Raw genomic sequence first — 25,221 nt, 5'->3', positions numbered from 1 at the left:
TTTTTCTTTCCGTATTAGCATTTCTGTTTATTTATCTTTGAGTATTCCCAGCGTCACCTTCTGAGGGAACTGCAGTTCTTCCACTCTCTATTTCTTGCCCCACTAACAGGTCCTGTTTTATAATGCAACATTCAAATGGTCAAATGCTCCAAATAGCAAGTTGAGTTTGATATCCAAACACATTTTATTGATGATCACCAAAACAAGCAATTTGCCAATGTCATAGTTCCATTATGAAAACACGCACACGTGCCATTTTTCTTGACTTTATTGTGAAAAATCAAACAGACTGCTAAGATCAATATATATTGATACAATGTTAATGGCCAGTAGTTCTGTTCAGCTGCAAATGTGATTTTCGAACAATGTTGTTGGAAACCTGCAGTTATTCAGCCTGTGAAACAAAGTAACCCAAAAAAAGTCTCTTCTATGAAATCCTCCTAATCATTACTTGTGCAATGATAAAGAGGTGTACAAAAGAAACGACTCCTTAAAGTGAAAACTAAAAATACAAAACTTTGGTCTGCTTCCTTCACTGGCTGCTTCACAAATACATTTACAGCCACTGAGTGTAGGAGCACCCAGTTTGAAAACTGCAAGAACGACGACAACAACAACAACAAAAATCTACAAAAACAGGTTAACCTTGCATCTATTGAAATACACTGACGTCATTAAAATAGAAACATGAGTCTGGAACGCGCAGTTTCTTATATGGTTGCTGAACATCCGCTTTGAAGGCACGTCAGCTTTTACCTCCCTTGCTTGCACATCATACATATACAATGGAAACGACAAAACACATTGACCTTAAATACAGCCTTAATCAAAACAAACAAACAAACAAAAAAGACAAGTTTGCACGTACTGTGCACAGCGGTAAAGGACTTCCTTCATTGGCGCCGACAAGCACCTGAACCAGGTTGAACCCTTCTCCCAAATTCGACATTCTATTCCGCCATATCCAAATTTTCACTCCCCTTGGAAAACTACACTTGATGCCTTAACTCTGCAGTTTGAGTGTGTATCTGTATATGTGTATGTGTGTTTGTGTGTGTGTGTGTATATAACATATATATAATGTGTATGCGCATGTAGAGATCTTATGTAGTGGAGTGAAGTGGTCTTGAGAGGCTAGTCATCAAGGCACAAGCGTCAGTGACTACGGGCGGGCTAGTTTCGGGTCATGGGACTTCAGTGTCCCGACAGCGTCCTTCACTGCATGATAAATGATGTTTTTCACCTATTGAAGAAAAAAAAAATTACGGTTATGGAAGCAATTAGAGGATAAAGTGATGGTAGACAATATTACTATTTCAACAAGCACAGAAATGCTTAGCATCATGAGTGACCTGCCTGCAAACAACTCGCAGTCTAGTGTGTACGATGTACAGAGATGGTAAATGCAGGTGCAGAAAGTAAAAACCCTGCCACAGTTTGTTTTTCACCACAGGTGCTTCGACTCAACCGGCAGGTAAACAAGCTTGTGGCAGGGTTTTTACTTTCTGCATCGGGATTTCCCATCTCTAACCATGTATTCAAACATAAGATGGATTTTATTCGTGTTGGTTAGTCAGTCTGATAAAATTCCACATTACTGAACAAAACACCACTATTACCTCTCAGTTCTGCTCGGTCATCATTTTCCAAGGGGACGATTTTTTTTTTTTAACTGAATTTTTGTTAATACAATGATGTGCTTGTCCTGAAGACAGTTGTGGAAGTTAAAATAATGCAGTTACTGCAGGTTATATAAAATAAATTACTTTGACTTTATTTGCTATGGGGCACTGGTGTGACATGCTGCGGTCTCTTGTGCATAAACAAAGCGCCACTAGGGGTCAGTAATGTGCTGCAAACGCACTCCCGTTACCGCTCAGTTCTGTTGGGTCATCGTTTTCCAAGGGGAAGTATTTTCTGAGGGAATTTCTGTTGATAATACAGCGAAATCGCTGTATTGTCTTTATGGCAGTTGTGAAAGTTAAAAGTTAAATCTTATATAAAATAAATTGCTTTGACTTAATTTATGGGATCTGGGGCATTGGTAGTGTTCCATGCTGCTGTCTATTATGCACTCGGCATGGGTTCGATTCCTCGCCAGTGCCCCAATACCCAGCCCCTGCATATCCCAGGGCTGGGTAGAAAATGGGTAGTTTGCTCAGGGAGGGTGTCTGGTGCAAAGCTACCAAACAAATAATGCGAGTAACTCACAGTGGCAATGCCACATTTACGATGGAAATTGTTTTTCTCAAAAATAAACAAACAAACAACATGAGATTTCGCAGACACTACCAAATCAATTTCAACAATGATTTGTGTAGACACAAACAAATGGAAGACCCGAATCTACACCAAAACGTCTTTGTTTTTGTAGACATGGTTTGAGTAGGTTTTGCATAATAGTCATGCTAAAGCACACACATCCCTTGGTGCAGTTTAACAGTCAGCCTGAAAAAGGGGCCTGTATCTGGCACACCTACCTGTAGCTTGTCTTCATGGTTCGTATGAGTGGTAGAAAGGTGTCTGAACTCCTGCGTCAATCGGAAACAATGCCTCACATGCTCTGGAGACACAAAGTCTTCGGCCGCCTTGATACAACTGTACAAGTTGTGCACCTGAGAGCAGAAGAACAAACAATGTTACGTTCATTGAAAAGTAAACAGACATGCAGGGATGTATGAGGACATGTGCCTCCATATGCACATCTTTACCTGGTGTGGTGCTCCAGCAGGGATAAAAACAGCATCGCCCAGGAACTGCACGATGGCCCAGCCCTGCACGCCATATTCTTCAAAGAGTCGGCGGCGGAGAACCTGATCCAAGTACCAGCTCTGGTCATGAATGGGGTCGTGGTCGAGCGGGTTCTCCTGACCCTGCTCCTCTCCAACCTTGACAGATAAACTCGGGTGTCAACTGAAACCGTGCCAAGGTACCAATGCTGCCACCGATTTATCCAGGGAGGGCCATTCGGGACAGTATCCAATGGCTGCTAACCTTGCGGAGGAGTTCTCTGATCTTCTCGGCGTCCTTGGCCGCATAGATGTGCCAGAGAGCTCCGGGTTTCTCATTTCCATTGTATACCCTCCTCTTCGTCATTTCATCCACATCTCCCTCCTCAATAGTGGTCATGACCTCTGGGCGTCCAAACAAAACACCAACGCAATGGACAAATCAGCAGAGTTTCTTACCTCCCTGCACCTTCTGTCTTGTTTTCTCGACGCATTTGCTATATACTATAGGAATCTGCTGCCTATTTGCCATTTCACTTTTGCAAAATGACCTATTCATAATTTGTACAATGACCACCTCAAAGCGGGTCAGGGTCTGGTTGTTTGAGCCGCACGAAGATTTGTTTGTGTATATTCATACCTTCATAAAAGTAAACCAAACAGTACAGGTGTGAATACATCCTATGTGAGGACTATAAATGTGATTGCAGGATAATCTTTTGCTTATAAATATTATTCACTCAGTGGTCTAAATCAGAGGTCCCCAACACCTGGGCCGCGGACCGGTATGTGGGTCATTTGGTACCGGGCCGCACAGAAAAAATACATAACTTAGATTACTTCCGTTTTATTCATTTCACAATCTGAAATATGTTTTATTTTGAAAAATTACCGGATCCTCTGTTACATCCGTCTACAGTATGTCACCCTAAACGCAGGTGAAGGCGTGCTTCTCAGTCACATGATAGGTTACCGCTAAAATGAAACTCAGGAGATAGCAAAATAAGTAAAAAAACAAAGGTCTTTGGAAAGTTTCTTTGGGAAGGGGAAAAGGCCCAGCCAGGAGACAGAGGAGGAGCCTACGACTTTCAAGAAAAAAAAGGCTACATTTAATAGACCGTGTCAGGAGTCTGACTTAAAATACGGATTGATCACAACGGGAGATTCCCACGCACCAAGCCCAGTCTGCATAATGTGCGGCGATGCTGAGTCGTATTTTTCATGCACTTTGTATTTGCGTTTTTTCTTATTTTGAAGGCACGTGTAAACATGACCATAGTGACCAGAGAGTGTTGCGGCCAGATAGGACGTTCCTCGTGTCGTGATTCATGTTTATTATTATGTTTCAAAAATACCACACTTTTCATGCCAGTCATATCATATTATTTTGTTGTATTTGTCCGGCTTTTAAAGGCCGGTCCCTGAAAATATTGTCTGACATTAAATCAGTCCGTGAGGCAAATAAGGTTGGGGACCCCTGGTCTAAATGACACCTAGTGCTTTCTTGTGAATGTATTTTGCAAAATATCTTGCTCCAATGCCAAAGAGGAAAGGGGGAAGCAGAGTTTGTCTGCAATGTCATCTGAAGAATGGAATAGGAGAGAGGAGACGGCTGCCAGAGATAATGGAGGCCAAGTCAGGATGCCCTTCATTCAAACTTGGTTCCCACAGTGATTACACCATCAAGTTCACAGAAACTGGACAAAATGCAGCTGCAAAGAAGTGTAAGCAACGTTTTTGCTGGTGGGTGGGTAGGTGGATGGGTGAGGAGGTTCTGCGATTGATACGGAAGAATGTGACAACCACAGGGACACTTTTCAATGATTATTATTATTGTGTTCATATCAATGCAGAATGGAGATTATCATATAACCCAATCATTGCATACATAATTGCAAATCAGGGCTAGGCGATGAATTCATCAATTAAAGTTTGTTCATCAGGACAATTTTGTTTCATCAACATTTTTCATCAGCTTCTGCAGCTCAAAGTGCCCCACTGACATCCACTGCTTCCACTAGCAACATGGTTAGAAACATAATGAAGGTAATGATGGGCAAATTAAGCACCCGTGATATCTTTTACTCCTGTAAATGGCATTCTTGGTTTAAAAATGGAGTGAAAATGTCATAAATTTCCATTGCATTAGCCTTTATCTTTCAACCAAGAGCATCAGCTTGAGAAGTAAAAGAAAAAAAATCACAAGTGCTTCCTGAAGCTTCATTTTCCCATCGCTAGCTAATACAATACAAAATATATTTATTTATATAGAGGTTATTGTCAGCGACCTTTCCAACTCCACTAGAGACTATTTAATTTGCAACTTATTCTTGCTACAAAACAGACAAGGTAAGGGGAATTGTTTCAATTGTGGCGTCACTCCAGCTGAACATTGCTTCCCGTTTATCTGTTGCAAAAGCAGAATTAACTGGAATGGTGGACATTTTTGATCTGAGGTATTTGTTTTAAGGTCACAAGTATACCTGTATATAAAGAAAGGTGTGACAATTCTCTTCGACCAAATACATATGGAACAGCCGCGCCATGCTTTTGACGGCTCCTTTTAAAATGATTGATTGCTGAATATTTAAATTTCATAAGGATCATGTTTAAATACTTATTGAGAAAATGGACACTTTCCAATAGAAATCACCTATTAGCACGTGATCTGTCAAAGAAAAATATGAATGGCAAGTGTGGATTTCTTTGCTAAAGTTGATGCAAGTTAATGTAGAAAAAGAAAACTTGCTCGTAAAGATATAAAGTAAATCACGGAGGGCACTGTCTTTTCTAATAACCCTATCATTTGCTCTTCCCTTGAGCGAGGGAGGGGGGGGGGGGGGGGGGGGGTTATATATATTTTAAGGTCATTCTCGCCCAGCCCTATTGCAAAGCGAAGAGTGGCAGAGGGGGAGTTAGTCAGGAAGAAATGCATGCTACTGAAGTGATACAACTGAAAGTCTACACACCTTTGCGTCCATTGATATCCGCTTCTGTGAATGAGAAATGTTGCCGTAATGAAATGGACAGATAGCCACTGAATTGTCTTTTACGGGAGCAGGAGTGGCAAAGTGGAACAACAGTGGTCAGGAATAATGTATGCCATGGCTGTGTGTCGACCGCAGTATATGATTTATTGTTGACTCCCGCCAATTGAGCTACACAATTCACCACCAACTGAACTGGCATGGCTCTAATTACTATTATCAAGCTCAAGCAATATAGTTGAACATTATGGATTACCGGATTGTGGCTTTGCTTTAAACCTCGAACTGAAACAAGTCTAACTGGAACTCTGTACACGGATTTCTGCGGGAATTTTTGTTTTGTTTCTCGGAACTCATTTATGAGGTCCGTGGTCCGTTCTGATAGTATTACAACCCCTGGCAAAAACTATGGAGTCACCACTCCTAGAGGATGATCATTTTATTGTTTAATTTTGGAGAAAAAGGGGAAAATCACAGCTACTCTGCAAAACAAGTTTAATTCCAAGTGCCACCGTTCTGGCTACAAAGCAAGAAGAAAAAACAAAATAGACCCTCTTCACACTGCTTCCGCAAAGACTGAAGCATAGAATCATCCACAAAATGTTGGCAAGATAAAAGAATTCAGATTCTGGGGAGGCCAGCCACTCCCACTGAGTAACAGTTAACAATGAAACTCAAAATGTTTGTGCATGTATTTTTTGGAATATCATGGTGAGAAATGTATCTGAATAAAAAATTCTGAAAAAATGCTGATGGTATAATACCTAATAGCATGAGCAGAGCACTCCTTTTCAAAATATCAAAACTACCATAAAGTGTACATCTTTAGAGTGTGCGAGTTCACTGACCTTTCTCCAGGTCTCCTTCTCCTTGAGGTATCCCGACATAAACCATGACATTGACGGCATCCGACACATCAAGATGTAGGTTGGTGGTGCCCACCTTCCTGTCTTCTGTCGAGATCAGTCCTAAGAAAATCAACGATCATACAAAAGTTAGAGGATCAGAGATGAAAACAAAAATGCAACTACGGAGCAAAAAAAAATGAGAGTGAAGATTGATTAAACTTGACAATGTCGTCCCACCATAAGCATTGTACATCTTGGGTCCAAGATCTGGTCGTACAAAAAAGTTAGGCAGACGGGCAGCAAGGTTTAGCCGGCCATCCCTTTTAGTATACTCAGGTAAGGGAAGGTTCTCCATCAAATCGTCAAACCTGTGACACGCACAGAAGAAAAACACAAACATGAACACATTTTCTAAACCTACGTACAAGTCTGTTTGAAACGCGATGTAAAGAAAAAAAAAAGTTCCCCCCTTGATGTTTGTCTCTTTGTCCTCACCGTGTGGGCATCATATCCCTGAAGTCTTCTCCTGGAGGCCAGTCCTTTAATTTCAATACCATTGGGTTACCTTCACTGTCTTTCAGTCGCTCTGTAGGTGATAAAAACATTTCAACATGTTGAAAGGAGCTATGCAGTCTAAAGGAAAAAAACAAAAAAGCTCAATTCACAAAGAGGTATTGGGAACTCACTGGAGAGGATCTGGAAGCCGTCCCAAAAGTCTCTCACTTTCACATCAGAAATGATGGCACAGTTCCTGCAGTTGACCAAATCGACATCCTGGTCCCCAAACTCCTCACTAAAGGCCTCAGGACGCCACAACTCAGCTTTCAGTCGTTTATGTATGCCTGACACCAAGACAGGCTAGGCAGAAAGGAAAAGGAATTGTAAATATACCAAAGCCAAAACAATGTTAAGATACTTTAATGAAAAATGTTCCTTGTTTCACACGAAAGGAAAAACAAGCACTAGATGGAATATGCATCTTTGTTCTTACTTGTCCCTGCTTCCAGCACTCTCTGAAGATCTTCCAGTTGTTGCTATTGCCGGGATCTTGGAGGCAAAGGAGACGCCCATCACAGAGCCAGGAGTGCGAGGTGTGTGGCTCCAAAACACTGAGCCCCATGATTCCCTCTTTGCGGGCACCCAACACACCAAGTTCACTTCCCTCCGAGGCTCCGGTACGGCGGCCTTCTGCTTTCTTCGTCTCCACAACTGAGGCAATGATGTGGTCCAAGAAGTTGGGAAGGCTGCTCTTCAGTTTGTCACTCTGAGGAAAGACAATTAGATATGCTTCACAAGCTATGCACTTATTGAACATACTTTAAGCCTTTTTTAAGTCCTGTGTTTTAGGAGTTTCATGCACAACAATTTCAAAATATTGTAATTTTCAGGCTCATAAATTAACCAGTACGTGGCAACCAAACTGGTACTGTTCTGCGGCACGCACACACAAACAAAAAAAGAATTGACACTTACGCCTCCAGAGGTAAAGACGGATGGGAACGGTACGACACTCTCTCCGTGTCCTTGGGAAAGCTTGCCAGGTCCAGAATTGAGCAGGTCCCGCAGACTAGAACCTTCAGGTTTGGACTGCGTCACGCTGGAGCCCAGTAGAAGGCTGTTAAAGAGCTTGGGGCTGGAAGCCGAAGGCCTTGACAGGGCACCGAGTGAGTCTAGCCCAAAAGGAGGTCGACTTTCCCGATTCATAATGGCGCGAAGTGAACCAGATTCTGAATGGTAGGAAGACAGTGATGAAACTCTTTCAAATTCATTCACAGTGATGCTGATTTGTCTTTTGCCTCACCTTTTGTGTCATCCTTGAATTTCTGTGTGGCCAAGTCTGCAAGCCAGTGCAGAGCGGAGCTGTTGCCCTCTCCTGATGGCCGTAATTCCTTAGAGGAGGACTGTACAAGGTTACTGAGGGATGATGTACCACTAGTGGAGTTGCTGGTGCTGCCCACACTTTCCCCTATCCCGCCACTGGACGATACCGCTGTTTGTGTAATTTCAGTTTTGAGAGTTGATGTTTCGCTTTCTGACTTTGGCGTTGTGCCAACAGCAGAGGCTGTAGCTCCAGGGATGCCACCATTGTTTGGCGTTGTCTGTTGAGACAAGCAAATCAACCATAAGAACGCATTCAACGCCAAATGTGACAATCGTGACAATATGATGCACCTGGGTAATCCCGTTGGGGGCACTATGGCGGACAAGGGATTTAGTATGCCGACTGGCACAGGGGCAGTTGGCTTTAATACCCCACTTGCCTCTTGCTAAGTGCACCATGTCACCTATGTTGTAAAGAGCTAAGAGAAGCAATGAGCATAAACAATCAAACATCACGACAACAAATTTACAGCTCAAACTTAACGTATCAACGCAAATAGTTACCTGTCCCAGGGATAATCTGTGTCGGCATGAGGTTCTCTGGCTCGTGAGGTTGGCCCTTCGCACACTTCAACCAAGAGAAAACATCATCCACTGGACCATCTTCTAAATCTAAAATACAGAGCATGCTTATAACACACCACAACGAAAACATCAAAGTATTTGAGGTTGAATTTACATGTACCGTACCTGTAAAATGGGGAACCTAAAGTGACGAGGAACATTTAATTAAAGCCCACGATCTATGAAGACTTACCATCTCTTGGTCTGTTCCTGCGAAGTCGATAGCAGTCCAGACACACGCCAAAGCCACACTTGCGACACACCCAGTGGATGTTGAACAAAGTGGTCTCACACACGTCGCACATTTCCCTCACTCCTCGTACAGCACGTTTCCATGCTACTTTCTCTGTAGAAGCACCAAGGCAAGTAATGTCACTACAGGAGAGTCCACTCACATTTGGGTAATCTGAATACTTGTATGCAGAGATGCCACCCCCCTGTAATCGCCTGTCAGGAACATTCTGGTTATTTTGTCAGGAGCATTTGCGCATCAGCCTGAACAAAAAAATGCTACTGGGAAGAATCCAAATACACTAATATTTTCTTTACATTTTGATTACATTGTCTTTGATTAGTTTTCAGAAATGAAATAAGGCTAACTTTTGTTGTTTCAGTATTGATTTATTCAATAAAATGTCTTGCCACTGACTATACTGCTAAATATACATTAACGTAGTAACAGTTTCATTAATGGAATGACACATTACAAGAATGTTCAGGTTTTCCCACTTGACACTTAATTTGCTGTTCATAGATGACTACTCTCCGCTGTAACACAGTCTCTGTGAAAATTCAGTACCAGACATTTTCAGCCCCCCCTCACTCACACACACACACACACACACACACACACACACACACACATATATATATATATATATATATATATTAAAGGGGTGGGGCTGAAAATGAAACTGAAAAGAGATGTCTTTCGGACTGTTTCATAAAACATGGTTCACTTTTACCAGAAGTCTTGCTGTAACTGTAACAGCGGAGAGTAATCATCTATGAACAGCAAATTAATAAGTATCAAAATCGGAAAATCTAAAAACACTGGGGGGGGAATTATATATATACTGTATATATATATATATATATATATATATATATATGTATAGAGAGAGAGAGAGATACTGTATATAGATATATAAGTAGGGGAGGGGCTGAAAATGGCTGGTACTGAATTTATTGTTGTTGTTGTTTATTGAACGTAAAACATATACAGTAATAATTTGACAGAAAATAAGGTAGATAAAATAGTAAAAAGAAAGAAATCAGTCTTCATTCAACACAGTTATTATGTTCAAGGGAGTAGGAAGAAGTAAAAAAAACTTATCTAGTCCTACCCTGTTATGTGTTTATATCTAATAAATCATTTTTATATCAATCAGAAAAGAAAAAAAGTAAGAAGAAAGAAGTCTCCATTAAGGCTCATACTTTACCCTTAACCGTGATATTTTTACAATTTTTGGTTTGTATCGGGATTATATAAATCCACACCCTGGCACTCTTGTGTCAATTTTCTCTTGTATTCATAATGGATATTTCAATACCTTTCTCTATTTATCAACTTAGTTGTGATTTATCATATATTTAATGTTTAGAATTTATCATTTCAACTCTGATTGATGTAGGTTGTTTGTACTATTTTTTTGAATTTGTTTTTGAACTCAGCAAGCGATTTACTCATTTTCAGGTCCGTTTCGAAATTATTCCACAGATTGACACCTTTGATAGATACACTTCTTTGCTTGATGTTTGTTCTTGTTTTGAGTTTTTTGAATAAGTTGGTACCTCTTAAATCAAAGCTGCTTTCTTGAATTTCGAAAAACTTCTGAATGTTTTGGCAGAGCATGTTATTGTGTGCTTTGTACATTAATTGGGCAATTTTAAAGTCAACCAGGTCATAAACTTTCATAGTATTTAATTTGATAAATAGTGGATTTGTGGGTTCCGTATATTTTGATCTATTAATAATTCGAATTGCTTTTTTTGTAGTTTTAGAATAGGGAGTGTGTTTGTTTTGCAGGCATTTCCCCATATTTCCACACAGTAGGTCATATATGGTAATAATAATGAAGAGTATAATGTGTACAAAGATCTCTTATTTATTATTTAATTTAATCTCATTAAATTCTGGTACTGAATTTAATGGTAGCTTCGTGGTTTAGCATGGCTTCATACTTTTAATTATTACTTGTCCTCCGGTCATGACAAAGGCACTTGTCAGAAGTGAAGCTAATTCATAGCAATAGAGGCATTGATTAGTAACTTTTACATGGAGCTGCCCAAACTAGTCAGACATGAGGAAAATACAATTACCATGACCAACAAACGGTACAGTATTGCAATTCATTGGTACAGTCCAAATTTTGCGACACTCGCTCGCTCAGTGGCAAACTTCAAACTAACCCTGCTCGCATTATCTCCTCTCCAGAATACTCGAGTTATCCGTAGCAGCGGAACCTATGGCAACTGCCCATAACAAAATATGGACAAATCGGAACACTTGGCATCTTGTGTATGTCCCAAGAACAAATATGAGATCTTTCTACATACGGTGAGGTTCCACCATCATCATGGCCTCTTTTTCGGACATCACCAGCTGGCAGAACTGGTCACCCACATTGGCCAGGATATACTTGGATGTATCAAGGTCAAGCCCCTCTTGTACAGTGGGTGCAGGTAGCCACAGACCCATTGCCATTGAGTCACTCTGCTGGGGGCTTAGGAAACCTTCAACACGTAACATACCCTTGCGAGTGAAAGCCAACCTGGTGCAAATTAAAAGAGGGATGAAAAACGATCACCAATTATCTGTCATATTGTGGAAAAGTCATCAGGTGTACAAAACAAATACTTGCTATAATGGTGTACCTTCGAAAGTGAAAGAAACGACAAGCCACATTTGGATCATCGTCATCCTCACTATCATCATCAGCAATGCGAGATTTACGGTAGCGCTCCAGGCGACACTCCCGGCACTTGTGCAAGTGAGGGGCCACATTGATGCACGAGCCATCCTGAAGGAAGGACTCGCCAGACTGCTTAAGACGGCGCACTTTACTTTGGTCTTTCAGTACAGACTGGCCCACTGGAAAATAAAAATCAATGTTAAATACGTTCTATCAAATGTTATGCTTCTGACTTTTTGAGACCAAGGTTACCTTTGAAAGGCTTATTTCGTGGACGGCTTTTACCAGCGCCTTGTATTTTAGCTTTTTGCATCATGGCTCCATCCTTCCCAGACTGTGATGACTCTCCATGGGCTTGGCCTTTGTCTGGACCCTCCTCATTCTCACTCAGGTCTGATAGGTCGCTGTTACTGCTTAAGTCAGAGTCACGCTTGGTTGACTGTGCTCTTTCCTCCAAGGCAAACTTCTGAGTGGGGTTATGGTCAAAAGACACAGGCAGCTGATCCATTCTAGCGGGGCCAGTTGCTCCAAAGACAGCGTTGCCTGCTCTGGCAGGACTAGCTGTACCAAAAACAGAGCTGCCAGAAGTGGATGATGGCATTTCTCCAACTGCCTTTTCTTCTTTTATCTGCGTGTCTTCATTCTGCGCCCTTTGGGTGGTGATTGGTGGTGGACAGTTTGAAGAGCTGGGGGAAGCAGCAGATGAGAGTGCAGCAAAAGGGGGGGACAGAATTCCCTTAGGTGGCTCTGCCATAGTGAAAAGATTGGGCTTGTTGTCCGAGGCGCACTCAACTCTGGGGAGTCCAACAAATGACGTGTGTATGTTTTTGTCCCCATAGGCCAAAAACGGATTAGCTGGCTCTTTCGAGCCCTGCAGAAAGAGGTTCTGATGGCTCTCTGAGGGATTAAAATTAGACGGCATCACCACGGCCCCTGTCAAGGTACCGTTATTACAACTCTTCAATGGGTTTGGTAGTCCAGATGCTGCTGCAGAAGCCCCAATGGCAGATCCCCTTCCAGCAGAAGAGCTTCCCATGCCTGGAAAGGCTGGTGAAGAGTTGCTCAGCACACCATTACCTGTTGGATGAACGTCAAGTGTTTTGGTCTGCTCTGGCTTTTTCATCCCTTCTGTAGCAGACTTGAAAAGGCTTGGGGGTTCCTTGTTAAGGGTTTCTGACACGGCAGCAAAGTAATTTGTGTCCTTGGACTGGCTTTGAGCACCAGCTAGGCCTGGGTTGGAGTCAGGACTATTTGTCATGCACTGGAAAAACAAATTTTGGTCTTGTTTGGATTGAGTCTCAGACTTATCTCTACCAAAGCCAAATCCAAAGGGTCTAGAAGCGTCCTTGGAGGTTGCAGAAGCAGTCACGGCTCCGTTGGTCTGTGAGGTAACCTCTCCAAAAACAGGAGCAGCAGGCACAGCTGCTGGAAGCCGATAACCCAATGCAGTCTTAGTTGCCTGTAAGATAGGAAAATCCATTGCAGATGCAGTAGGTTGATAGCAATGATGCATATTTGATTATGAGTGAGCTTGCATCCTGGGTAGTGAAATAATATCAGTGTCTAGTTCCCGGATACTCATTAGAGATCAGGAAAATAAGGTTCGAACAGGGGCTTATGCTTATGGCACGATTTGGTTTGAGAAAAGAAAAAAAAATCATCATCAAATAGGGATGTCCTGATCCGATCATGTGAACGAAAATCGGGATCACGTGATTTCCAGCTGAGAGAGATCGGTTTTATTATTTTCACAAAGGTCACAAGGCTAAAAATAATCCAAATGTCCAAATAGAATAGTAGCAGCTTAGTTTTATTGTTCACAATGTTATTTTTGTTTTTTGGGTAGTGATACAGTTTGTGAGACACGCACACACCCACAGACATGTCTCCTCCGCCGCGCACAGCTCTCTTGCACGCAGACAGAGCGGTGGGTTTGTCTTCATAACTTGTTTAGAGGGAGAGGCAAGCCAAAAGATTCTCCTAAGTAAGACTTCGCTAAATGGCAGTTGAGGGAGCTGAGAGTGCGACAGAGGTTAGCGAATGTGACACGCCCAACTGACATAACTTCAAACCAAGTTTAACAAAAGTGTGAATTATTTGGTGACAACCAGACTTGTTCACCATTGGTTGCATGGACGAGGTCATAAATCAAGAGTGTCGTTCTTAGATGAGAGAAGACAGGCAAGTAATGTGTAGGCTCTTCATTTTAGCCCGCACAAGCTTAAACATAACAATGTGAATGAATTGCTTACCGTTAAATACAGTGGGGCAAAATGTATTTAGTTAGGTCTCAATTGTGCAGATTATGCTGAAAAATATGTAGTTGGTCAATATCAAAAGTTCATCTCGATACGGTTACATACTCTGTTGGGAATGAGAGAGAAAACGTTTCCTGTAAGTCTTCACGAGGTTTTCACACACTGTTGCTGGTATTTTGGGCCATTACTCTGTGCAGATCTCCTCTAGACAAGTGATGTTCTGCGGCTGTCATGTTTTCTATAGGGTTGAGACTAGCTAGGCCACTCAAGGCCATGGAAATGCTTCTTACGAAACCACTCCCGTTACCCGGGTGATGTGTTTGGGATTATTGCCATGCTGAAAGACCGAGCCAGGTTTCATCGTGAATGCCTTTGCTGGTGGAAGGAGATTTTCACTCGAGATCTGACGATTCGTGGCCCCATTCATTCTTTTCTTTACGTGGATCAGTCATCCTGGTCCCTTTACAGAAAATCAGCCCTAAAGCATGTTTACACCGCATGCTTAACAGCAGGTAGGGTGTTCTTTGGATGCAACTCAGCGTCTTATCTCCTCCAAACACGACAAACAGTGGAGTTGTCCCCAAAAAGTTCTATTTTGGTTTCATCTGACGTTCTCCCAATCCTCTTCTGGATCATCCAAATGCTCTCTAGCAAACTTCAGCCTGAACATGTGCTTGCTTTAGCAAAGGATACAACTGGCACTGCAGGATTTGAGTCCCTGGTGGCGTAGTGTGTTGCTGATGTTGACCTTTATTACTTTTGTCCTAGCTCTGTGCAGCTCATTCACGACGTTCCCCCGAGTGGGTCAGGGGTTTTTGACCATTTTGAGATCTTGCATGGAGCCCCAGACCATGGTAGATTATCAGTGCTCTTGTATGTCTTCCATTTTCTAATAATTGCTCCTACAGGTGACTTTTCTTTTCAGACCAAGCTGCTTGCCTATGGCAGATTCAGTCTTTCCAGCCTGGTGCAGGTCTACAATGTTGTTTCTGGTGTCCTTTGACAGCTCTCTGGTTTTGGCCAAAGTTTCGTTTAGAGAGTGACTGTTTTTGGTTGTGGACAGGCATCTTTTATACCGATAAAGAAGTTCAAACAGGTGACATGAATACAGGTATGAGGGGTGGACAGAGGAGCCTGTTACAGGTCTGTGAGAGCCTGAAATCGTTTGTAAGTGACCAAATACTTATTTTCCACCATAATTTGCAAATAAATTCTTTAAACATCAGACAATGTGATTTTCTACACCCCCCCCCCCTCATTTTATATCGCATAGTTGAGGTATACCTATGATGAAAATTACAGGCCTCTCATTTTTTTAAGTGGGAGAACTGGCACAACTGGTGGCTGGACTTGAGACTTTTTTGCCTCACTGTAAATCAAATTTAACAAACACAGAATTGCCTCAATCTATGGTAATGCTGATCTGGGCCATTCAACCAAATTGGTGCAATTTGCTTTACCAGGCAATTACATGGAAATACATTTTTATAAAGCGTCCTGCACATATGTATTGTGCTGAAAAGTTAACATTCAATTAGTGTCTCATGGCTAAAGTGCTAATTGCTAATTTTATGCTAAAACCCCAGTAAGAGTCTCAGTACAAAAAACTGACATGATAAAACCAGCTCTGAGATGAACCAATACACATTGAAATGTATTGCTGAGGTAAGGTATTGGTTCGAGACTTTGTCTCGGTAGACACTTAAAACCATAGACTCAGGCTTGGACTCTGATGCCAAAAAAGCATGATCAGGACAGCATTGTAATACTCCAAAGATACCTTCCAAGCATGCCCCTGGGTACAGTGAGAAATATCTGAATGACATTACAGACACACCCCTCTGGAAAAAGGAAAAAAAGAAGCTCAACAGTCTCAGCAGCATACTGTGTCAATAGAGATAGGTCTGTGTCCTGTGTGTGTGTGTGTGTGTGTGTGTGTGTGTGTGTGTGTGTGTGTGTGTGTGTGTGTGTGTGTGTGTGTGTGTGTGTGCGTGCGTGCGTGCGTGCGTGCGTGCGTGTTTATTGAGCACAAGAATACCAAGACAATCATGTCTCTTTACAGGCACAGCAAGATGTTCATACATACACTATAAAAAGGTACAAGAACTTGTGGTTGTCTTACCTCCGTCTGGCTTCCCCAAGTGGGAGCTTTTGCAACAAAGCCTCCAGAGGCAGACAGCGCCACACTCGGGCTGTTGTCAGGCGAAGACCAAGAAATGGTGACAGGCCCGGGGGAAACAAGGGCTGCAGTTTTGGAAAAGGATTTTGAGGCATCTTCTCTGACTGGTTGTTGGGATGGTGAAGCCTTATGGACTGGGGCTCCCGGGACCAGGCTTGGCATCTGGCCTAAAGAGGGGAAAGAGGTGGCGGAGAAGGGAGAGGGTGCTGGTTTGAGGGGAGGAGGAGTTAGAGTATGAGAAACTGAGGTGGTTGAGTCCGCTGCCCCTTGTGTGGCGAGCATCCGACCATTTTCTTTCACATGGGTGTAATAACGTGTTGGGTTGGCATTTGACTGGTCCATCTGGACAGAGGAATTGGCGGGGGGTGACACTTTGCCTTGAAAAAAGCTTGACTCCAAGGTGCTGCCATTTTTGGTTGTACTGCTGACTCTTTCACCAGAGTCTCCTCTGCACACATCTGCCCCGTCGGTCAAGTTTTTGTTAGAATCATCACATCTCTGCTCGTCGGGTCCCAATTCTCCCGCTCCTTTAAAACGCTTCAAGTTCATGTCTTCCTCCTCAGAGGCAGTTCTGCGTCTGCGACTGTTATCACCCTTCAATGTTTCACTGTCCATCTTTCGGCGGCCATTCTTGCCAAGCTAAAAACAGTGATTGGAAGTTATTTTAATACAAGTATTAAACAGTATCCAAAAGGTAAAATATGACAAAGGGTAGAGGGCGGGACAAAATATCAATATTGCAATGTACTGTATCATCATCTCTCAAAACACGGTATCAACAACAAACATATATTTAGCACCGGCAGAATATTGAAACTGTGTGCACATTTTCATGATTTGGACTTTTTCATGTGCTGGGAATTACAATATCTTACTCTTGGTGTAAATCCTGAGCATCAAAGTGACCCATTACTACTTGTGAAAAAATTGCAGCAATTTAGTGAATTACATTGCCCTTTGGCCCACAGAACAGAATATGAGAGAATATAGCCCTATAAAAAAGAAAAAGCACGCATTGATTTAAAAGGCCTTACCTCTTCATCCCCCAGCATGACATGTATGACGCGGGGGTCCACCAGCTGCTTTTCTTTATTCTACAGCAAAAACGTGTCGTGTTAGTGGGAGCATAATTTCCCCACTATTTCTCAATTATTTTCAAGTCAACTGTCAACTAAAATCATCACCTTATCCAACATAATCTCCATTATGTGTGAGATCAGGTCATGTTGTGAGACAAGTCCCAGGGCCCAGCATTCCTCAAGCTCTGGCTGGTACACGCACACCCTTCGTCCTTGAATTGTGTATGAACCTGCGCAAAGAAAAGTGAGGGTTCCCACCTTTGCAGATCTTTGTAGGGAAAAGTGGATCTGGATGGTATATGCCATTTAAAGCCATATTTAAGGTGGACTTGGTATGATAAAAGTAAATAATAAAATACAATGCAAAAAAAAAATTCCAAACCTTTGCCTTTTTTTTCAGCAGTCATAAAGGGAGCCACAAGACACAAAGAGCTTGCAAGTTCTTACCCTTCCTGAGAATCTCTTGCAGTTCAAAATCACTTCGCCAGCTGGAAATGGCAGTTTGCACAGAGGGCTGCTCCAACAGCAGGGGATGTCTTATATCTTTTTCAACCTGCATAAGAACACAAAACGTATTCAGTGTCTCAGTGCTTTCATGCTCTTCAAAGATACATCATCCACTAATTGAATTTTACCTCTCATGTCAATTTAGTTCAAATGTCTGCATTGTTTCGTCCATGTCGTGTCATGGTTTAGATTGTTATCATTTAAAATTAGGCGAAAGGCAAAAAAATACAAGTAAAACAAATATCTACACACCTCAAACCTCTGGATAGACTTTTTATCAGGAAGGAACTCAAGGTTGTTGCTTCCAAAATACTGCACCGGAAACACAGATCCTAAACCCACTCTGTCCACTATTGAGTGGAACGCCTACAGAAAGAAAGAAAAACATATACCACTGAATTTAGCCTTAGACTTGGCAGAGCAACTTGCAAGTGGGAAAACACACATTTTAATTCAAATGACTCAATCAGATTAAGTAGTCATATCACAACAAGGCAACAACAACACACATCAACAATAAAGTACATTTTATATCAAGTCAGATCAAAATATTCAAAGCCCAAGGTTTGGCTTGGGATGCATCGATAGTGATACTCGGGGGTTCAAGTTCCACTTGCTTGGTATCCCCTCGTGTTCAGACTGAGATACAACATCACTCAACTGCCTTGTGACAGGCGACATTTAGGTGAAATATGTGGCGAGGCTGTTCGAAAAACATTAAGTTGAAAGTTTCAATGTCACTAATGCCAAGTTGTTAACCTAAAGGTTTTTATTTCAATTAGACTTACGCCATAGTCAAGAAATGTGTTCATTTAAAAAGAAGATATTTTCATCACAATTGTAAGATCCTGTTGGCATGGTCATCATGATCAACTGATACATCGGTGCATCCCTTTGAGAAATAACACTGAAAGTGAAGTTGGGTATTTCCTTTTAGCCCCATTAGTTTGTTTTTTTTTACATGTAACTTGTGGACTGGTGATTTTTAAAAAGTCAGTGTGAACGCTAAGCAGATTGTAGTAAATACTGTACTGTATGTGTACCGTGTATTGTTTTTTGGGGGTCCGAGTTTGGTGTGAAAACGTAAATTCAATTTCAAGTGTGAACACTGCCTGACACTCACCAGAGCAGGCCAGGCTGCGCTTGAGCCGGAAGACACAGAAGCAGCACTCCGGTTGGCCCAAACGATTGAATCTTCCACTAACAAAGCCTTAACGGCATCATCGTACACCTGCACCCACGAACACCGTTGCGACGCATTCTCAAACTCCACAAACACCTGCAGTTGACAAAAAGTCAGTTACTCACACAATGCAAGTCAAAGATCATCCTAGTGTCAGTGTGTATGTGCTTTATGCAACAGAGGATTCATTTTGAAGAATAAAGAGCAGTGACATCAGATGGTATTTTATGCATGCTTGTTCTCATTGTAAAGCTCCAAAGTCTGAGCAAGGAGTCCGAGGTTATGACCGGTGTGCAATCACATATTTTGAGCGCTTACAAATATGTTTTCACACGGCTCAAGACAACACATTTACTTCAAGCCGTAGTTAGTTATTCGTTTGTTTTATACATGTGGCTTAAAAGTGTTTTTCATAAAAATATTTTTCGAAATAACAATTCAACTCCTGCATTAGGTTGGTAGAGGTAGTCATGGTTCCAATTTCCATACAAATTGTGATTACTTCATCATTGTAGGCTAAAGGATTTTGAAAAATAATCGAATTGCCATTGCAATTTAATATGCCATATTTTTTTAATGATTTCATATTGGCTTCAGTCGATTACCTTCAATTTCTAAACTTTTTACTTGGTTCTCTTATCCATCTTTACATCAAACCCCTACCTATTTAGAGTATTCGTCGTGATCAAAGACTTCATACGTCTTTATTATGGATTAATGTTTCTTAATTTTAAAAAAACCACAGAGGTTAATGGCTGTAACAAACCAATTGGATCTATTGTTAGTGTCAGGCGGGATCCTCACATTGCATCTTCAAAGAGCGCAATTTAACTCAAGACTGGTCAGTAATTTGTAAAAATGACACACCCATGTGGGGACTGACGAATAGAATAGTCTTGTAGAGAAAAGAACAAATCAAACAAATGTGGACATAGGTTTCAACCCGATGTCAGCCATATGTTCTATATTTTCAAAATAACTCCAATGGGGAAAATAAAACAATGTACTGGTATTTACAAATGCTGTATTTGTATCCATGAGAAAAAAAGTGTGATAAACATAAATGTGATGAAAACCACTGGAAAACTGAGCAGTGTTTGATACTTGAAGAAAACCACTCATGTCAACATAAAGGCAAGTTCCACATTACAGCCTCCATGTCAGTGATGTATGATGTCAGAGCACAGTCGGAATATTCATAGACAGGTGAAACCCATTCGCTCGGACTTTGTAAATAAAAATAAGAATAATCTTCCATTCCATTGCAGTATTCCTGAAAGTTGCACTGTTTCCATGCTATTGATGCTGTTGTGCCCCATTTAAAGGTGGAGAATTTTGCATAGCGACATTTGAACGCATGCCTCACTCCGAGTAGTATTCGCACTCAAGTTTTCTTTCTTTTTCAATTGAGATACAAAACAATTCTGAGCATGTACCTGCTATCACCATACACTGCTCATATCGTTCCTTAAAAGTGCAAAAGTAGGGATGCAGTTTTTCTCATTGAAAAAATATAGATAATAATTACCATCAAGGACAATTACTAATTAGCTTAAACTGGCCTTTTACACATTTCTGGAGTCTTGTTTTTGCACTCAAGCACACTTTGACATCGAGGTTATCAATTTCTCGTTCATCTCAAGTTCATGTTTCGCTGAAGGAGTTACAAAGGTAATCAACACTGGTTTTCTTATCTTTGACAACGCCCCCCCCCCCCCCAAAACAAACATTAGAGAGAGCTCTGATGTTGGTGGTGGCGAAAATAAATGTAAAAGCAAGTACAGAAAATGAAAGCATTGATGATACAAATAATAATAATGCAGGCAAGTAAGAAATCCGTAGAGCTTATAAATATGTACGGTAAAGCGTCCCTACTTTTGCAACTTCTTATGGATGCATGCGTTTGATGTATAAAGTAAAATCCGAGTATGTACAGGAAATTGAAAAATCATGGAAGATCATTCAATAGATTTAAAATTTGTATTATCTCCAGTTAGGTTTTCTAATGGGTTTCATTTATGTAGGTCACCCACCTCAACGTCTTTCTTTGGCAACCATACACAGCGTACAATAGGCCGTCTTTGCTAAAACAATTCCAATGTAAAAAAAAATAACAAATTTAAACTGTCCTAGTTTATGAACATTGACGATCTAAATGGCAATGTAAAGTGAACTGCTTCGCAAGTTATAAGGCCTTTAAGTGGACTAAGACAGCTAGCAAGCAAGAAGCTAATACTACTTGTCAATGCAGAAGGGGAGCAAAAACGATCTAATGGTCTTTCTTTGGCCAAAAATTAATGCGAGCTATGGTATTTCAATCTATGTGGTGGCGATTGAGTAATATCCTCGAAGGTGGTTGAGACTAGTAAATATGGTAAAAAGCGACCATTGCGAAGGCCAGAGAATCCTCGGTCTCGAGTTTAAAGCGTCAACTGGCTGCCTGTGACGTTAGCAAGCTGGTGGGTTGTACATGGCAATGCTAGTACTCTGTGTCAACAAATGTAGCCACGTTAACACAAGCGCCAGTCGAGTGAGGAAAAACAGCAACAATTATGAGATCATAAACCCCAGCAGGTTGTGGTTTGGTTGCAGTGTATGACACCACACCGTATGTAAACACCGACCGTCAGTCCCGCAGCAGGAGTTGTTGTCGGCTCTCCTCCGCTAGCCTCCGGGTCGGCCAGGCCGATGACGCTCACCGCCCGCACCGTCCCCCGCAGCCAGTCCCGGGCTCGCGGCGTGTGCTCCGACTCTGATCCGTTGGCAGCCCCGCCGTCGCCGAGGAGCAAGAGTAGACGCTTCCCGATCAATTCAAGAGACTCCCCCATGTTTTGCCCGCAAACTAGCTGCCTCTATGGAGCCAGCATGAACGAACGGTGTGAACTTCCTCGCTCGGATGCGAACTCGAAAGTCCGAAAAGACAAACAAGGGAGGAGGTTAAACAGCCGATGGCGGCCGCTAAATGTACCGCTAAACACACCGCTAACTGGAAATCGCGCCGTGCACCTGGCGGCACGGAATGAACACGGAGGAGATGTTATTGTCCTCGGTGATGTACGAGACTACCCTGCTACGTCCGCCATTGAGCCCTGCAACAATCAAACGCACTCCTCGTAGGCAACCAGCACTGCGGAGACACAGATCTTGTCTGGGCGAGCAGCGATCTCTAGTGGAAATATTCTAAATTACAATAGGAACCACTGCGGAATGGTGACTGGCTTGTTGCAGGGAAAACGCAACCTCCCCCACCTCAAAAGCACTCCCTCTTTCTTTATATGATGGAGAGACCAGCGTCACACACTCTATAATGAAGGTGAAGGAACGTTGAACGCATACAATTCTCTGATCTTGGTACAAACACAACACTTCAAGTTCACCTAGTGAGCTATTAAAAACATTAAAAACAATGCATTTCTACTCCACTGCACCCTGCAACCAGCAAGAAGAGGTGGTGGTCAGTCATGGGCCAGGGCTGGCCTACACTCTATCAGAAATTATAATATTTGTTCCATCAAACTATCAATTTATTCCCAACAGTCTATTTTCTCTTCATTTTATTATGTTTGCTAGCAACACTGCTACTTTTAGGGTGATTATGTTTTCGCTTTCGTTTTTCGTTTTTAATGGGGAAAGAAAAGTTATTTTACCTGTCTGACGCTTTCAGCTGGCAACAGCCGGGTCGGAGAAATTAGGAGGACTTCTCTAATTATCCCCCCCAAAAAATCTGAGATTTGCCAGGGGCGGCAGGTACGTGCAGAGGGAGAAGCTAAAGCCCCCTCCGCCCCCGACACCCCCCCCCCCCCCCCACACACACACACACACACTCAATATCAGGGAAAATATTTGCGTGCATGCCCATCGCAGATTGTGGACGAAATGGAATAAAAGAGGGATGGGTGGGTGGCAGTCAAGGACATGTATCAGTGGTAGGGAATTCCGGTTCCTCGAGAGCCATATCCTGCCTGGTTTAGATCTTTCCGCACCTCAACACACCTGATTCAAACGATCAGCTCATCGGCAAGCTCTGTAGAAGCCTGAAACGATCATGATCAATTGAATCAGCTGTGTTGGAGTCGGGAAAGATCTAAAATAGGTAGGTTCTGTCTTTCAATGAACCAGAGTTCCCTACCCTGACGTATGTGAAGATTTAATTATCAGTATCTCTGGTGACTGCGATTGGCTGGCAACCGGTTCAGGGTGTCCCCCACCTACTGCCCGAAGACGGCACCCCCCGCGACCCTAGTGAGGATTAAGCGGTTCGGAAAATGGATGGATGGATATCTCTGGTGAAATGTATTCAAACATGTTAAGTTTTTGTCATGTGATTAGATAAACATTGATTCTGAACTGCACCAGATAATGTTGTGGTTTTTGGATTGGACTGAGGGTTCGTGGTATTTCAACGTGGTAGTGGCTCTTCAATCAATAACTGTGACAATGGCAAACACAACTGAACAGGGTACAATTCTATTTGAAAAGGTAGACTGTCAATCCTCGTCTTGTATTGGTAACTGGTAAAACCAATAAAGTATTTGTTGCACCTGAACAACAGGATAAGCAGATTTTCTCGATATTCTTTTTCCATTCTGTATATGGACCTCACAATAAAACTACAACACTGTGCATTTTTTAAGTAACAATATAATAATAATAATACATTTTATTTATAAGCGCCTTTCAAAACACTCAAGGACACTTTACAATCAGGAACAAGAAAATTGCCGGTGAGCGAGCAGCGTTGGTATGTTAGTGATTCCCAACCACATGGTGTCACGAGAGATCATCATGTGTCTGGAAAATTATTTGACCTAAACAAAAAAAAATTGACTTAATATGTCCGAAAATATTATTTATTTACAAGAAATGTATTTTTGTTCATGTAAGCGCCTTTTTATGATAGACGGGGCAATGGAATGTTCCTCCACTAGATGGCAGAAAAAAACAGTTTCCACTTGGCCCAGATTTCACACTGAGTAAGTCAGTATTTTTCAGTTTGAAATCATCAATGTAGAACTAAATCTACGCGGGTTTTTTTTTAGTTTGTTTGTTTCTTTGAAAGTGCATAAGATGTTTGTCATGTGAGTTACTCCAATGTGTCGTGGCTCAATGAATGGTGCAAAACAATGTAATGTACGTTATAGCACTTGCCCTATTTTAGACGGCCACTCTATGGCGCTAAATAACCAAAAAAAAAAAACAAGATTGCAGCAGCGCGATGGGAGTCAAGTTGACTGTAAATACAGCAGAGCAATCATTTTTAGGGTCAGCAGTGACCAATTTTTAAAATCAAATCAGCGCATCTGGCCCACAGTTGTAAGGATTCATGGACGAATCCTCAAAATGGTGAATGGTATTTTAATAACAAATCACATGTGAAGGTCTTTATGGGAATGTAATTCTCCTGATGAGACGATCGCTAGTTGACGTCCAAATTGCTGTAATTTCAAAAAATATGGCAATCTTTATACAGCACTAGTCCTCCATGCACATGCCAAATGTGTGGAACATCTTTTTCATAAAGCAAAATGTGTCTGATATATCGTGCTTGACAACAAACCTAACATTAGTGCATCAATGCTAATATTATGTCATAATTTAGCTAGCAGTTTGATTGATTTACAACTCGGGCCTCTCCAGTTGGTTTGATTGTGATAATTGTGCCAGTTTTGCCGTGAGATTTCCAGGCCAATACACTTTTGTACTGGCCAAGGTTCATCAGGCAGTCCTTTGAGAAATGACGATCTGACAAACAGCTGCTGGATTGTCTGTCGCCACGGAGGCCAGTGCCTAGGCTGAGGTGACCACTCATAGCGCCTCTTTTCCAGATTTGTTCCGCTGTCTGTCAGAAAGTGGGAGTGTGTTTACTGAGAAACATTTCGTAAGAGTGCAGCTCCAGTCGGGGAGGAGAGGCCTCTCGGAGCGCTCCTTCTTTGGACACACATGGGGCGAGCGCACAGAAGTTGCAAAATTTCAGAGCAGTGGAGCTCCAGCCGGAGAGGCCCAAGGTGAATACTGCCTCTTTCCTGGATAGGCTAGTTGGGCATCACGGCTGCTCCTTGAGAAAGTGGGCATGTGCTTCGTCTTCAGAGGC

The 25,221-nt window shown here is 42.0% G+C and overlaps 1 protein-coding gene across 2 annotated transcripts; it reads right to left on the bottom strand.

The window, feature by feature from the left end:
* Positions 1-250: 250 nt before the first annotated feature.
* kdm3b (lysine (K)-specific demethylase 3B) lies at positions 251-22,251 on the bottom strand. 2 transcript variants are annotated; one of them, XM_086134788.1, is made up of 25 exons: positions 21,755-22,250; positions 19,071-19,226; positions 18,200-18,313; positions 17,888-17,993; positions 17,546-17,670; positions 17,396-17,455; positions 16,305-17,000; positions 12,177-13,383; positions 11,887-12,103; positions 11,569-11,783; positions 9,203-9,355; positions 8,950-9,057; positions 8,737-8,864; positions 8,366-8,663; positions 8,038-8,291; positions 7,556-7,828; positions 7,251-7,422; positions 7,060-7,150; positions 6,802-6,932; positions 6,565-6,684; positions 5,699-5,722; positions 2,995-3,134; positions 2,712-2,888; positions 2,481-2,615; positions 251-1,243 (listed from the first exon to the last, which is right to left on the bottom strand). In XM_086134788.1, the coding sequence occupies exons 1-25, from the start codon at positions 21,956-21,958 to the stop codon at positions 1,163-1,165; spliced, it is 5,385 nt and encodes a 1,794-aa protein (XP_085990914.1). In that variant the 5' UTR covers positions 21,959-22,250; the 3' UTR covers positions 251-1,162. The 2 variants fall into 2 exon arrangements, with proteins under 2 accessions (XP_085990914.1, XP_085990922.1); XM_086134796.1 differs by lacking the exon at positions 5,699-5,722 and having other exon boundaries at positions 21,755-22,251.
* Positions 22,252-25,221: the final 2,970 nt, after the last annotated feature.

Source organism: Hippocampus guttulatus, chromosome 2 (assembly GCF_054856545.1).
Source record: "Hippocampus guttulatus isolate MCC_2025c chromosome 2, RoL_Hgut_1.0, whole genome shotgun sequence".
NCBI lineage: Eukaryota > Metazoa > Chordata > Actinopteri > Syngnathiformes > Syngnathidae > Hippocampus > Hippocampus guttulatus.
Note: the sequence above shows the minus strand (reverse complement) of the source record. Positions and strands in the feature narration are given on the sequence as shown.